This window comes from Brienomyrus brachyistius, chromosome 23, assembly GCF_023856365.1.
Source record: "Brienomyrus brachyistius isolate T26 chromosome 23, BBRACH_0.4, whole genome shotgun sequence".
Classification (NCBI taxonomy): domain Eukaryota; kingdom Metazoa; phylum Chordata; class Actinopteri; order Osteoglossiformes; family Mormyridae; genus Brienomyrus; species Brienomyrus brachyistius.
Genome location: NC_064555.1, coordinates 7,543,463 through 7,560,873, shown reverse-complemented (window position 1 = coordinate 7,560,873; position 17,411 = coordinate 7,543,463). Strand labels below are relative to the sequence as shown.

The window sequence follows — 17,411 nt, the reverse complement described above, 5'->3', positions numbered from 1 at the left end:
TGGGCCTGATATGGGTAGCCGGCCATGCTGAGAAGCGGCCTTCGTATAAATACCAGCTGGGAGTTACTGGTGTCATGTTCAGCATCACAATGGGACTGAGCAGGCAGGCTTCAGGAATGTCATGATGCAATTTGTCTATGCAATATATACATTCTAACAGTGTGATATGTCCACTGCTATCGAATGAGTAAAGAATGTGATCAGAATACACGTTATGCTGGGGGTTTCGTTTTTAAGCTGAACCTGTCTGCCTGTTGACAATCTACAGCACTGTTTCCCAATCCAGTCCACAGGGACCCAAAGACGGTCCATGATTTTATGGACTAAAATATGGGCTGTCTGTGAGGGAGCTGGGAGGGAACGAAAACATGGACTGTCTGTGAGGGAGCTGGGAGGGAACGAAAACATAAACTGTCTGTGAGGGAGCTGGGAGGGAACGAAAACATAAACTGTCTGTGAGGGAGCTGGGAGGGAACAAAAACATAAACTGTCTGTGAGGGAGCTGAGAGGGAACAAAAACATGGGCTGTCTGTGAGGGAGCTGGGAGAGAACAAAAACATGGACTGTCTGTGAGGGAGCTGGGGGGGAACGAAAACATGAACTGTCTGTGAGGGAGCTGGGAGGGAACAAAAACATAAATTGTCTGTGAGGGAGCTGGGAGGGAACAAAAACATGGACTGTCTGTGAGGGAGCTGGGAGGGAACAAAAACATAAACTGTCTGTGAGGGAGCTGGGAGAGAACAAAAACATGGACTGCTGTGAGGGAGCTGAGAGGGAACAAAAACATGGGCTGTCTGTGAGGGAGCTGGGAGAGAACAAAAACATGGACTGTCTGTGAGGGAGCTGGGGGGGAACGAAAACATGAACTGTCTGTGAGGGAGCTGGGAGGGAACAAAAACATAAATTGTCTGTGAGGGAGCTGGGAGGGAACAAAAACATGGACTGTCTGTGAGGGAGCTGGGAGGGAACAAAAACATGGGCTGTCTGTGAGGGAGCTAGGAGAGAACAAAAACATGGACTGTCTGTGAGGGAGCTGGGGGGGAACGAAAACATGAACTGTCTGTGAGGGAGCTGGGAGGGAACAAAAACATAAATTGTCTGTGAGGGAGCTGGGAGGGAACAAAAACATGGACTGTCTGTGAGGGAGCTGGGAGGGAACAAAAACATGGACTGTCTGTGAGGGAGCTGGGAGGGAACAAAAACATAAACTGTCTGTGAGGGAGCTGGGAGGGAACAAAAACATGGACTGTCTGTGAGGGAGCTGGGAGGGAACAAAAACATAAACTGTCTGTGAGGTGGCTGGAAGGGAGCAAAAACATGAACTGTCTGTGAGGGAGCTGGGAGAGAACAAAAACATGAACTGTCTGTGGGTCCCACAGGGAAACAATAATCTACAGTATAGGTTGTATCACCTGTATTATGTAATGTGGTTTGTTATTAGCAAATCATGCGGAGAGCTTAATGGTTTCAAAAACACTGATAAATATGTGGGGTGATGGTGGCTCATACCTCCAGGGCTGGGGGTCTGCTTTCCACCCCGCTCTGTGAGTATGTGAGTTGCATGTTCTCCCAATATTATGAATATTTCCTCCCGCAGTCCAAAGACATGCTAACCGGTGCTTCCAAATTACCTGCGTGTGTCTGTGTCAGTATGTGCTTTGTGAAAGACTGGCATCCTGGTCAGCAAACCCCCATGTCCTCCCCCAACCAGGAGAAGCGGTTAGAAGATGGATGGGAAATAGTGGAAAGCATTCTTCTAGAAAAATAGAAGAAATAAATCTGCCTTTACATTGTTTTTTTTTTTACCTACTAAACCACTGTCCAATTGCTCGAAAGTGCAAAAGGAAAAGATAATTGGGTCTTAAATGCTTTTGAAGAGACCTTTCTTATCCCCCCCGCCTATTTTTTGAGGGGAAAAAAAAGATAAAAAGGGGCTGTGATTCAAGGAATGAAAGGCAGACAGCACGAAACCTCTCTAAAGCACTCTACCGCTTAGCGTCACCCCCCCCCAGTCGCCACACGCTCTCACTTCCATGGGACATTAATTTTAGCTGTATTTACTTTTACTGTTTGTACTCACTGTGTTATGAGATAAAATGGGTGAGCATTTTACTGTAGGACAAGCGGGGAGCGGAAATGAAGGCTGGGATTATTACCGGGAGGTTAACAAGTTTCAGCTTCAGAAGAGTAAAGCCGTTAACCCAAAGCCAGTAAATACTAGATAAAACCACAGCCAGAGAGCATCCGCATTATCATAAACGGCTTTCTGTGTGGGTTGATTCTGTTTTAACCAAAAGAGCGCAAGAAAAACAAGTGCACTGTTAGCATTGAGTTACAGAACCATAAATGAACTTCTGTCACGGATAAAGGACATAAAGTTCAAAATGGTTTTAATATATCCATAATAATGTATGGTCAACCTATAAAACAAAGGCACTAAAATGAGATATAGCACGCCAGGTCCAATAAAGTTAGACACCCAAAGAGCTGACCATCGTAGCCCGGCCCGTGAGAACACTGGTACCTTCAGGGTTCTGTCAGAAGACGGCAGCTGAAAGTCACATGACAACGGGCCACCAGATGGCTTCTGTAATTTCTGATGCGATTGGAGCATGCATTTGGCGGTAAGCTGCAGATTCAGCCTGGAAGCTTCACACTGTCCTCTGTAAAGCGGGGTCGCTGGCCTTCAGATTCGACTTCTGTTACTCAGAAAGGCCACACTTATAGGTCAGCAATGAGAAGGTCAGGATAATCCCTTCACGACCAGTACGGGAATGTTCCTGTGGTCCGAGGGCTATGTCAGATTTCTTCGGCATTATAAAAATTTTTTAAAAAAAGTCGTTTCTTGACACTTTTCTTTACAATTTAGGATCCACTTGCTTATTCCGAGGATTGGCATTCAAACCACATTTGTAAAATATAATACAAAGTTTGCTTAAGTAACCACTAAGCAATAGTTGCTGGCAGAACTGGATAGTTCAGGTACAGAAAGTGAAAATCCAGACCAAGATTTTGTTTCAACCAAGCAGTTGAGTGACTCTGTGACTGTGACTCCTGGATTTTTACTTTCTGGACCTGAACAATCCACCTCTGGCTACTGAACAGGAACAGTTAATGTACCCTCAGAAGTATGTTAGTCTTATTTTGGAAGATTTTTTTCTGTTGCAGGCACTTCCTTGACAGGTCTTTCACACAGTCTTTCCCTTGTCCTTAGAGCAGGTGTTGGGAGGTAATTATTAAAATGTTCAATAGCTGGCACAAAGGATTCTGGGAACTGCATCTTAGTGAACTGACGGAATTTCCTGAATGAATTCTAGAAGCGTCCATCTCTTTCAACCTCGTATGTCTAAAACGTGTGATAATAAAATGATACATTCGAATGTATAATTAATTACACATAGGAATTTATACTGTTTGTAAGGTTCATTTCATCTATGAATTTAATGGACACATTTATCCAAAATTATAGCTACAAACAACCGGACGTAACACTACTATAAATGTGTAGTTCATGAAACCTTTTGACTTAATACAGCAAGTTAGCTCGGGATACGCAAAATTCAGTGTTGCATGAATGGTTCCCTAAATCATTTATTAGCCATTCTTGTGAAATGAGGAACTTCTCTGGGTGCTACATGCAGGCAGTTATCTGTATTAATCTGAGTTTTATGTTTGTCACATTTGCTAGCATTGAGCTTTGAAAAATGTCAGTTAACACAAATTACCTTGTCAATAGATTAATATTATAGCAGTGTGTATATTCACATTCTAGACATAATTAATGGATATGATGATAGATAGGGTGGCTTTGTATGACCTGCAATGTAAATTTCATAAGACATCCAATGAATCGTGTTAAATCCTGCCATTGAAGCTGCTGGTCGCTCATGCTTTTTACGCAAAGCTTGACTCATGAAAGTTATGCTGCCCATCGACGATGCACCAGCGGAGCAGCAGATAATTATCAACATGCGAGTAAACATGCAAGAGCATGCAAATGAAGATCAAGAAGAGTACAGAGAGCAAAGCACATCTGGACGTCCATGCAAAGCATCCCATGCAAACTGTCACGTAACTCTTATGCAAGCAGAATAATAATAATAATAATAATAACAACAGTAATAATAATACAAGTATGACACTGTATTTGCCAAAGAAACTGTCACCATTATTACTGATGTCTGCAGTTTGTATGTTATCAATATTGAAAATTCTACCCATAAGCAGAAATGGATTTTATATGTATTATAAAAAAGAACTGCCCCCAGACATGAAACATGCTAGGTACGACATCTACTTCTTTTTCATTAGTTTAAGTCGGTATCAATTATGGAGCCGTTACAATTAGGAGGTAATGATCTTACTGTGCCATTGGCAGCAGTATTTCATACTCAATTAACCTGGAGTGGATAATTGTTTGCCGTACATAGACCCAAGCAATGAACGATAGGGTCCATCAATGGGATTAACAGGCTGTTACTGTGGGTTTTATCAGAAACACTGTTACATTGTTATACTTCAGGGTATCCAATGGTGATTCGTGTCCTGCTTTACTGCCAACCTCTTCAAGAAATCCCAAAGACACACTGTTCGTGGGGACATTATGTCTTTCTTTCAAGCCTATAATTGACCCTGTAGCTGCATATGTGAAATTTTTGTATAAACCCTTTTGAATACATTGATAAACGAAGAGGGCATGTAGAAGAATCCATACATTTCAGCCTTGCTGACTTAATAGTACAGGCTGAGTTTGCGACTCTACAAACCAGGGATGTTGTTAGTCCTTTTTTAGGGGGTCCTTCGCCCCCCCAAAATGTTTTTTAGCCCCCCGAATTAATGTGTATTTATTATCAGGAATAGTTTTCCTGACTCCCCCCACCACCACCCCGTCCTTGGCCCCCCTATCCATTCATCTTTAACTGCTCCCCTGCAACAAGCACATGCTGATGTGGGAAATTCACAGAGAAAGAAATGCCTGAATCTCTGAACTTTATTTCACCTTAAGAACAAACAATAACTTAACTGTCAAGGAAGCCTTAAGCCAAAGACATCACTGTAATATGGTGTAATATGACTTGTACTTAAATTTAAAATGAAAGAAAGTTAAATACAAGGCATTTTCTTGCTCTACGTCAAGTCATAACATAACCTTAAGCTGTGTGGAGTATTGTGTGATGCAATTTATTCTAAAAAATGCTGTTCCAAATTTAAAATAAATTTAAGGTTAAATTACAGAAATAAAAACATGAAATTGTTTAAATCGTACACAGCAGTTTGCAATGGTCTGCATGGAAATTAGTTTTAGCTGCTTAAAAACATCCTATTTATGATATAATTTTGAAAAGAAAGAATATCATACAAGATTAAAAAAAACAACAACATCCAAATGCTTCCACACTAATCTGCTAACTCTAAAGACATCAAAATAAAGCGAGGCAGGGTGTTTAATTTAACGCAGGGATTCATCTGGCAGTGGCAGGAACCAGTCATGCAGGCGGCGTCGAAAGGTTAATATGCACAAAAGAAGCAAAGATTAAAAGAAGCATGGCGAAATGAAGCACACAGACAACACATACAGCACAGAAAATCACAGGTTTACCATAAAAAGTAACAAAGGGTAGACTCACAGATAGAAAACTTGTTGCTGTTGTCTTTGCCTGGGAATAATTTTACTCCTCTAGATTTAAAATCTACGGATCTTTTCACTAGTTAAGGGAAAACAAAAACATGAAATCAGGTGAAACAGGTTTCAAATAAATGCTCTGCGGGAAAAGAAATCATCTTCAAGCATATGAATAAATGCAAATTATATCAGTAACAATAATAACAATAATAAACATATTTCAGCATTGAAACGAAATGCAAGCCATGTAACGGGCGAGCTAAAATGGACAAAAGGAGGCGTGTTATTACAGGAATCTCATACACGGCTTCTGCTCGCATGTCAGCCTGGGGATTACTGGCCAGCTCAGGATGTCCGCGCTGATACACGCGAACTGCGGCCGGAACCTTTAGCGGCCTCCTCAGGGCCAGAGTTACCGGGCGGCATTTTGCTGACAGATCATGGCAGACACAGCGCTCTTGAGCCTGGGCTCTGAGAACAAGAACGCAGGCCCAGCCGACCAAGGCTGAGCGACAAGCCACTGGAAAGATGTGCTTTGGTTTAGTGAGAGTCAAATTCAGAATATATGCTGCAAGACACTAAGAACAGTGCCTCCACCAAACAGAAGCCATGTAATGATAATGACAGGAATAATAATAATAATAATAATAATAATAATAGTCATCATCATCACCATCAATGGTACTATTTTGAAATTCTGGGTACACCCCAAAATGCTGGAAAACATCAAAAGCAATGTTTTCCTTAACACTTTGCAATTTTTCTGTCTGTTGATGATGCGTGATACTGAGTAAAAAACATACTGTAAATCAACAAACAAATGGAAGAAACTCTACAGAAAGCACTTTATTATATGCCTGTGTTGTCATCATTTTCCTAAGGCACAAGTTTCATCAGAGGACGCCCTAGGTTTCATCACCAGGTAGGCCGAGACGGTGGCAAGAGAACATGAGACTCCCCTTGCAGAACTTGAAGACCCTCTGTCTGCGGTGCTACCCCCCCAAACCAGGCGCTGCACCCGTACTTCCCACCACCATCCCTAGAGTTTTCACTAGGACAGGCCTATGAGGGCTACATTTCGACCTCATGCAGGCACCTTCACACTTTAAGGACAGACTTCAATTTTGGCATTGCTTTTGTACCTTGAAAATGTGCTGTTATAAAACGAGACAAAAGTTATTCGCCATGTAGTGGTTTTCATTCTAATTTTATCCCATCACCTCAAACAGTATGTCACCTAGAGTGGGTCTCCTTGGTTAAGGCCAAAGAACTCAGTCCTACTGCATACTGCGGGATGAAGATGGATGAAACAGTATGTTTGCCCACCCTTACCGCACCAGTGCCGGCTGCGACCATCTTGCTATGAGAATACAGAACCCAAGAGCTTCTTCAAAACATGGAGTGTGTAGTTCATAGATCGGGGCTCGTTTTACCTCCACCTAAGGCAATGAAGACGTTGGGGGGTGACACAAAATAATCTCTTACGATAAAGTGGCTTCCTTCTGTTTTTATAAGACGGCAAATAAAAATGACGAAAATACTGAGACTTCTGTCCAAACCACTAACCAGGAGCATCCTTACGCATAACGCAACGCCCAAGAGCCTCGCCCTTACTTACAATGGATGAGGATCTTACCGAAGAGATTTCTGAGTACCCCAGGCGAGTAGTGCACTACAGATTCACACAGCTTTTAGCATAGAAGAGACATTAAACTCTGAGCCAGTTGTGGATGTCTAGAGAGCCAGATGGATGGCAGGTTGTCCTGGGTGTTTACCTTTAGTGTTAATGGTGACATCACCCACCATGGCTCAGTACCTGCTGATGCTAAATTACAGCGATTAATAATTTAATCATTAAAATTTTAGTTTATTCTTCTGTCATCTACCTTGAGTAATATAACACAGCTCTAAAGATTCATCTTAGTGGGGAAAGAGAGCTTTGTGGGGACTCTCCGTTTATCTCTTAGGGAAAAACCCTAATCCCAGCAATGACAAAATTACTCCAGCCCTAACGTTAACCATAAGTAACCAAACAAAATACAAGACTTTTGACATGTTTAGTTTTTTGATTGCAGTCACAGATTTTTATAAACTTAAGTTTTCCCTTGTGGGGACCAAAAAGGTGATCAAAATAACTTTTTATCACATTGCAGGGACATTTCATCCCACAATGTAATGTATACATAACCCACACACACACATCTCAGTGTGGCTGGTACCATTGGATTAGTAAAACTTAGTAATATCAATAAACCACAAAAAAAAAAAACGGAAATAGGTGAATACCTGTAAAAATCTACTATTTTAATAAATATAATGAAGCCAGATAACAGAGTCACCAGTTTGATGAACAAAATAGCAAGGTGGTGAAATCGGGGGTGTCGCATTACCAAATATGAATAACCCTCCTTCATAATAATTCATTTTTCATTAAATTGGCTTCAATCTCTTATTTCGTCAAAATGCGAGGGCAAACCACTCTGCCAATGCATTTTACTGTCAAAAAATATGCTGCAATAACCCTACTGGGATATGAACCTGCAGAGCTTGAAATACGTTTATTCCACGCTCTTAACCCTAACATGACCGGTATTTGCTTCATTAGGAATCAGACTTTTCTTTTTTTAACCCTCCTGTCGAAAACCAGCTTAGCCCATTTTTCGTTTTTAGCTTGACACAGGGGAGGTTTGAAGGACAGGGGACGACGGTGAACCAGGGTGATCCTAACAACCCATTTTCTTAAGATGATAATTCAGAGAAGTAATTTCCCAGCCGGCTACCAAGAGATGGAATATGGGAGGCTCGAACTGGCAGAAGGGAACAGTCTACGGAATCAAAGTCCACCCTCCTCCGATTGCAGGGTAAACAAAATGGAACCAGGTCCTCCGAGGTCTGCAGCTCTTTAAACAAGTCATGAAGTGTTTATACTTGAAACAACAGAGAGGGAAATAGTGGGACCAAGAGGGAGAGCGGGCCTGCATCTGCAGACGGCCAAAAGCCACTTGACCTGATCGATGTACATGCCCACGCAGCTTTGTGATTAACTGGACTGCACAAAACCAGGAGGATGTGCATTTTCTACTCCACGGGAGACTCAGAATGGAAATAGAAAAGAATAGCTTATTTTTTTTTTCTTCAGCAACTATGTCTCCCGGACTGTTTCACATCATCTCTAGGTTGATTCATTCTGATATCCATAGTACCAGACTGGCTAGATGTGGAAAAAAAAAAACCAGGCTGACTGGAATCAGAGTCAGGATGTACAGGATAAACGGATGGACCCCCGTCTCATACTGGCTTTCGTGTTACAAGGAACGGACGTCTTGCACCATTCAGAAGGACGCCACTCCTTCAGGCGATACATGGCAGACAAGCTAAAAAGGCTAAATCTGGCCAGCATGAGACGCGAAATGTACCCGAGCATGAAATGCACAAGTCTATGCAAGAAACCATGCGGAAGAATGGCGGTGAAAGACCGGAGCATGGAGGAGAAGCTGGATAAGAGTGAGAGGCTGCTAGGTCACGATGTGAGACGGCTTCTTCATGTCCTGCCGAGCTCGACTTGGCCCATGAAGGAGGTAGCTAGCCTCACCATGGATTTCTGAAGGGGAGGGGGCTAGGTTTGCACTAATGGGGTCTGATTTTTAAGATAATGAATGTGAACACGCTATTTAAATGAATCAGTGTCCATTTATTTGGGGCTAAAAACTGCCCGATATCCCTGATAGGAGCATTGAAGAAGAAACATGCCAAGGATTGATTATAACGTTCTGAATATGCAGGGAACATCCGTGAATTCCAGAAAATATACTTTCCCCAAAAGTATAACTGTCGTGTCACACTGTTCCAAGAAAAGCCCTAGATATGAACACAATGAGCAAAAAAGAACATATCCTGGCACCACACGAGATAAGAAGCAGCAAATCATAATGATCTGCTCTTGCAACGGGGGGGTTGGCAGCCTCGATAAGATGACAGCAATGAACAGCCAGTGTATAATCGCCCCTCTGGTGATTTTTTACAACACTGACATTGTGTCTGTGTATGCCCCCCGGACTGAAGCAGACCAGCAGTGCTGTGCTATTTCTTAAGGAACTTGACCAGGCCTGTGTAAATCCACAGATCCAGAGGCAAAGCTGCCCACCCTGATCGCCTGCTGCTCCTTCTATTGCCCAGAGAGTGCCAGATGTAGTGTCCAGACCTTCATCTAGATCAAGAAACACACCATCCCTCCATACTGCTAAATACAGGAAGGCCATCTGTACACAAACACACGTAAACTCTCTCTGTTTCTCTTGTGGTGCGTAACATAACCTCCAGCTGATTTATCCAACTTAGCGCAAATTGGTTTTTTATTACGAGGAAAATATGTTCATTTCTGGAAATGCATTCCTCTACCAGAATACAAATAGCATCCGAAATAAAATGCTCCTGCACTGCATTTTCTTAATGGCTGGCGAAGCCAAAATAAAAGTTTGGGCAATAATTCAAAACTACCTGACAGTTTTTAGTAAATTTCAAATCGGCTGGTTCGCAGCATAATGGATGCGTCCGTTTCTAAAAATAACATGATGGTTTAAACAAATCAATGTCATCACCGTGTCAGAATACGTCAGGTGTAACTATGCCTCGCTGTGTCAGTCTTTTAGTAAATGAGTCAATGGAATCGACAAATCAGTGTAGGCTGCTTATACTGCGGATAGTTTCAGTCTAACAATGATAATGGCTTGATAAATGATTCAAAATCTTTTGGAATTATATTCAAAATATTAAAGTCAAAGTACAGAGCCGTTCTGCTTTATTGAAACAAGAGAATTTATTTTCTTTTATCACTGTTTGTTTGATGGTCATCTATGCATTTATAGTATATTTATAATGCTCACTGAAAGAGTTTGGTTATTGTGTCAATACCGAGCCATGCTCTCATTGTAGCCTGAAAAGTCAATATTTAATTTTTAACACAACCATTCTATTCACGTGTGTCGTTATCAGACAGATAATCTGAGCGACTTGCTTTATGTTTCTCTTAGTCTGTCTTCTGAGCACTCGCCCGGACCATCTTATCTACAGTACATATATATCATACTGAAGAAAGATCTCTGCAATTGTCTTTTTTGCCAGGACATATACCTTCTCAAACTGGGCAAATCCTCACACAGATGTTTGTTATCAGAGGCAAGTGGCAAAACAATGTAGTTTCCCTTCCAGTTGTGTAAGCTTCACTGTCATATGTGAGTTACAGGCACATTTCTGTGCTTGTTTATAAGTCACTGGCCCTTCCTGGGTTGATGTGAGCAGCAGGAACTAAGTCATCCGTGTGAATGAGGTCTGATGCTGGTGGCGAAAACGTCCGCCATTACCTGTGGGTTAAGAAACCCTGAGAAATATCCAACTAGACATGAGCAACAATGTCAGCACAAAGCTGTGCGCAGATATATACACTCGGTAATAACACCATCAGCCTTGAGTAATATTCAGAAATTAAAAACACATGCATATTTTGTCGATCCTTACATCTATTAAATGCTTATCCTGAGCAGGTTTTAGCTGTTGTTTTTTTTTATTATTTTACTAATTTCCAAACATAAAAATTATAGTTTTAATCAACTGTCAGATATGACACTCAAATGGCATTTATGAAGTGAAAGGGCAAATATATCATTAACGTCTGACGAAGGCATGTATCTCCGTTTCTGAAAGTTCACGCCGCTCGCTGTACGACAGATGGTTTGACTTGGAGTTCCTTCAGTATTCATGGTCAGTGGTTCTGTCTATGGGCATCTCCTTGCCTGCGTGTGCAAAACATGCATCTCCCACAGCCAAGCTCTCTGGAACAAAGGCCCCCAGACCTTCTTGCTGGCCCTCTCCTATCAAGAGTCGCCGGGCTCCAGTGCGCTGGGCAGTACCCGTGCCACTGGCCGACAGAACCTACTGCCAGCGCGTATGTTAAGTTGGCCTTGAGCCCTGGGACAGGAAAGAAAGTGGGAGCCCTGCAAACCTCCTGAGTCACAATAAGGAATTTACCATACCGCCGTTTAGCCCTGACAAGAACAGTAACCATTTATAGGCCTCTCCGGAGACTCTTTTTACTCAAAAGTCAAACTATGTACCCCTGCATTATGCATAAATGTCACATGCACAGAAGAACTACCTGCGGGCCTTCTGTTATGTATTCAGTTTACTTGCAAACAAGTGCTTTAAGCCCTGTCGCATGGTGTGGGGTAAAGCACTGCCTTCCCTCCCAGCTCCATCCAAGACCAAGGAGACCAGCCAGCCGTGCATCTTCAGCAGTAAGCATGCAGGAAAAGGCAGGCCAACAATGAACGACGTGTACAGATCATTTAAAGCAGGGTTTCCCAACCCAGTCTTTGGGGTCCTCAGACAGTCTTGTTTTTCTTACCGGGAGCAGGAAGGGAGCAGAAATGTGAATTATATGGCAGGGAGCTGGAAGGGAGCAAAAACATGGACCGTCTGGTGGTGCCCCGAGGACCGGATTAGGAAATACTCATATAAAGCATAATTTCAATAAAATTAAGAAGAAAAAGATGTTTATTTTGGCTGCTGCCCTGTTACTTGTGATTGCCATTGGTGTAATGCTATTATCCGTAAACAGCATGATGAATTAACTCTTTCCTTATAAGCAATCTGCAGTCTGCTTAAATTTACCTTACCCATGGATTCTAATTAAAATATCACTACACTTAAAAATACTCTATAACCAACACTTCAACTTTCCTCCCACATAACAATCTAAAAAGCAGAAAATTCATTACAGATTTTCCCACCTCTGGTATAATTATTACATTCATTTGGTCTTCAGGTTCAGCTGGCTTTCCCAGTGCCATTGGATTAGCTGTAGGCGGGAGTAATTGAATGATAATTGAATGTCTGACGAATGACTGTGCAGGATAATCGGTTTTCGTAATGAAATACTGACATCTGACATATCAGTCTGTCGTCATGTTCCAAGACAGCCTTACCGGTATATTTATGGAGGTATATTCATGTTACAATGTCAAACATGAACCGCAAAACCTTTTTATGGTTATATAGGAGAAAACACTTTTTTTTGCTGCAGAATTATCATTTTTTCTGTTATTGCATTTAATAATATTTCCCTGTAATGGCATGACATCCCATATAAGTGCATAAAACGCGTGGAAATACGTGAAAATCTTCAGGGTGGCGAACAGGTCCACAGGATGCAGAAATTTTCCAGGATGGAATAATAGAATAATGTTGTTCTTAATGTTCTTAAAGAGATGTTCTTAATGTTGCACTTCTCGTGACTAAACTGTCTTGTTAGATTCTTGCTTTGTTGCTCGATATTGTGCTTCTCCTGCTCCTATACTGCTTACACTTGTACCTGCTCATTCATATGAAGCTCAGCCTAGCTGGACTTATGCTTAGTCGACTCCTTCACAGTGGTATGTTTGTAAGGAACTATTTGCCTCACTTGAACATCTCTTTGGACCAAAGCGTCTGCTAAGTAAAATAAACATAAATGTAATGTAAATGTTTTTTTTCACTCTTGTGGGAAGAACGGGAGGCACAACATATGAATATATATTTTGTTCTCTAACTTAAACAAGCACCCAGTAAACGCCATCCAGACCAGGCCAATCTCCTGGGCTTCACTCCTGGTCAAGCTCGTGTCATACTTTTATCAACTGATTACATGTCAATGGATGGGCTAGTACTCTGACCTTAACCTTCCCCAGAAACATCCGATTGGCCCTATGCATTCTGGGATAGCCTATAGGATTGCCATGCCCAAGCATCGTTTATTCTGTTATACATAATGGATGGATACTCAGATCTTATGACCAACAGACTACATTTTATAGTTGTCTCAATGCATTCTATTAGATGACATTTCTTCACATTCTGGTCAGATGTTCTTATGCCAGATATAATATGGATAAAGTATATAAAATAAACTGAAAGGCAGAAACATCTTTGAACTAACATTCACGGGCTTCTCAGCGTAGGCTTCTACCGTGTGGGTGTTACACAGGAGCTTATATTTATAAAAGGTCACTGGCAGACTTCGGCAGTGTCAACGCTGACCACCATGCACGTTACCCTGGCTCTCCCAGCAGCCCTTGCTCTCCTGCTGACAGCACAGAACATGAGGGGCAAAGGAAATAAAGAGGAAGCACAGCTAAGGCTCCATTGTGTACTTTCTATGGCCAGGCAACGTAACGAGTTAGCATTAGCAGAACATGCTAAACATGGCTAGAGCGTGGTTGCGCTTGCTCTTTATGGTCTTTCGGCAGACCGCTGCACACCTTCACAGCTGAATTTGTCTTTTGCCTCGCAATTATCTTATCTCAGCCCTGAACAGTGCCGTCTATTTAAATATGTTATCGTTGGCATTTAAACAACGCTAACTTATCTCTTGGAGGCAGGGTTAAGCTGCATTCACTAGTATGATAAGAATGCAAACTGCTGACAGAAGGCCTTCTTTTGAAGAAAGGACCATCCAGATTTCACACCTGGCGTAATAAATAGACAAAATAAAACCAGAGAAAGAAAACGGAAATTATGGCGGGTGAAATACGGTACGTCACAGCAACACGACATATTTACGCTAACATTAACTTGATTTAAGTCAATGTCTAAAAAACCTCATTTGACAGGGACATGGTGGACACTTGCCAAATTAATTATTCTTTCAGGTGGCTAATAAATCTCATTGAGCTATTTCTAATTGTCCCATGAGCCATGCCTGAAGAACAATCAACCATCAAATGGAAAGCTAATGGAAATGGCCGGAGCTCTAGGGAGCGACATCGCTGCCACAGGCCAGGTGCTGGGACGCCATCCTGTTTTCGAGGAGACGGGTACGGTCATTTCGCAGGGACCACTTATGGCATGGCTGCATGTGCTACGGGACGACTGGGGATTCATGAGGGCCACACAACACAGAGGGAAAATGGTGCTGGAAACGCCGGAAAAGCGAAGCAGACAGACCTGAGAGAAAGATGGACGCGTACAGGACGCGTGGATTAACAACATACGGCAAGCAGGAGGACTGAAGTAAATTGGTATTCTGTAAAGTACTGCATTTTATCACTGTAGTGACTAAATAATCATACTTCATTAGTCTTTTGTACAAGTTAACCAACACAGCAGTTCTTTAGCTTGTCTGTCTCTACTGCTTCTCTCTTATGATACTGCCACTGTGACAGCAAAGCTTGGGGTCAAAGTGTAGGGTCACCTATTTTTACCTGTATACCAGAGGGGTTTTTGAGATTAAGGGCTGTGATGTGATCAAAACAAAACAGAAAATAAAATTCAAATAACCAAAACCGAATAAAACGTCAACCACAAGAAACACGCCACAAGACCTGACTTCGTATGCATACGGTTCTGACATTCTAAAGCTTGGCTTCCTCAGCCACTATCTCCTGTACCACCTTTCGCCCTTCCCGGAGCCATGCTTTAAGGCTGGCAGAACATCCAGTGCTCTGAGAAGTACAGTGCACCCAAATCCATATGTGATTAACGCATGTAGTATTGCCGATTGTTTGAAGCCATGCTGATGAAGCAGCGTATCACTAACAAACAAAACTGTCAGCACAATACTGGCGAATGGTACACAGCTTATTTTAAATAGCTTTATCAGAAGAACATGCATTTTTTTCTTCCAGTTGCACACTATTTTACTTATCAGACACCGATAAGGGCTTTGCTCAACAGCCCAACGGTGCCATCACACAGTCAACCATGGGATATGAACCAAGGACCTCCCAATTACAGCTACAGCATCCTAACCACAGACCAGCACCACACATAAATAGTGCAAGATCATCACTATACTATGCATAGTGTGGAATAAAAATAAAAATGCTTTTAAAAATATTATGCCTGATAAATGTCGCACAACTATTACCCCACTTCATGTCGTGCTTTTAGCTTATGGAGCCAAACAACACAGACAAAAATATAGGTTTGCATTCCCCTGAGGCTAAACAGTCTAAAAACCGCCCAGTTAAAAATATCTGTGATTCTGAATGTGATACACATTTCTGCAATCTGTCAGAAAGCGCTGCAATTTTTAAAAACTCACTGCCAGGCTCGCTGACGTCGAGCGCAGGACGGGGACGCGGCAGAGTGTCAGGGACAGGTCAGAGCTCAGCTCTGAACAATGAAGGTTGGGTCAGTCGTGGACCTTAACACGCGGAGTCGCCGTGTGAAGCGGCACTTAATATGGATCCGTCTACCTGAGCGCCGGTTCAGGTTTGGAGCCATTTCTGCAGACTGCACACCAGCCAGTGTCCAAGGGGTCGTTAACTACCAGCAAAATAAATAACTGAAAGCAAAAACATCCCTCTAGCGTGATTAAAACCAGCTTAATGTCTGTTACCACCCTGACAGGAGTCATTAAACTCATAGTAAATATGAGGCAGTAACTTAGCAATAATTTATAGTCACCCAAGAGTTGCATTGCGGTGATTAATATCTATATGTTTTTGTTTTCAAGCAATTTCAATTTATTGATTTACTTAGCAACAGCTTGTTAGCAGGGACATTTATTAATGACTATATCCGTACCCATCTCTGCTCATCTAGATACTGAAATGATTCACATTTTATATGATTGTCAAACAGCTGCAGATCTATCGTAACACCTTACGAGCAATTAATCCAGATCAATACCACCATTCCAACAAGTCTGTATCAAACTCATTACACTCAAGCATTAAGTTTAACCTGATTCCCTACCTACTGTACTTCCTATCTACTAATCTGCCTCTCAATGGCAATATACTTAACGTCCGTATTTACTAGTTTTATAAAATTAAAAATACGATTTAAAGATCTTATAAATCACATAAATTATATTTATATTATTTGTACCCTGAGACACACATATAATTTGTTTCAAACTGGGTGGAGAAATGATTAGCAGCTGGAGGTAATGATTTTATTGAAAATGTGATTTGTTCCCCTGTACTATAGTGCACAGCCATGCCTGGGATAAAATGCTGCTTTTGCTATGCGAGACACTGGCTGGCAGCGGCACGAGTCGAAACGGACAGCACCCTGCACTCAGACGCACGTCCCGCAGGCATCGAGAGCATTTCTGCTTCCTGTTGACACTAAGAAATAGGCCCTTTGCCCGAATTCTGAAGAAGCAAATCTGCCTTTTGGCTTTGCACCCTGGGCAGGTCACATGAGGATCATCAGTATTATTAAAATCATGCATATTGCACTCATACACTCATATGAAAACAATAGGAAATAATAACAAATTGTGGAATTAAACTGTAATTTACACAGGCCCACAGCCAAAAATAAATTTCATGGGGATCCAGCAGTCCTACTGATGGTCTGCCCTTGGTAGAATTCGCCAATTGGGGCGGAGGGTTGTCCCCCCCTACATTTTTGCCTACCGGGGGGCTGAAGCAAGGGCGGGGGGGGGGGGGGTTCAGATCCATAACTTTAATACCTGGCTCTAAAATAAGCTTTCTGCAAGCACTGATTTTCCCATCATTACAGATGCACGTCACCATAGGAGCGATATGGCATTAAACTAGAGATGCGTCTGGCCTGGTTTAGTCAGTCTTTGCCTACAAGTATTGCTGCATCCTTGAACGGCCCCCAATCCATCAGCGCCTTATTTAGTGTGGAGCAAAATGCCTCTGGACCTTCTCAGCGATGTGCTTTTGTAGGACACAGCAGGAGACCAAATCCAAAGCCCAGAAATGCAGACACTCTCAAGACAACACCCCTTCATTGGGTTTAGGGGACTTTTAATGCCAGTTAAACTCCTGGCAGC

The 17,411-nt window shown here is 42.2% G+C and overlaps 1 protein-coding gene across 1 annotated transcript in view; it reads right to left on the bottom strand.

Moving 5' to 3' along the window:
- csmd3b (CUB and Sushi multiple domains 3b) overlaps window positions 1–17,411 on the bottom strand; it is a 421,904-nt gene that overhangs the window by 158,053 nt on the left and 246,440 nt on the right. Inside the window, exon 8 of the mRNA XM_048993485.1 lies at window positions 5,628–5,705. Coding sequence (XP_048849442.1) covers window positions 5,628–5,705 — 78 coding nt within the window. The remainder of the gene's footprint in view (window positions 1–5,627; window positions 5,706–17,411) is intronic.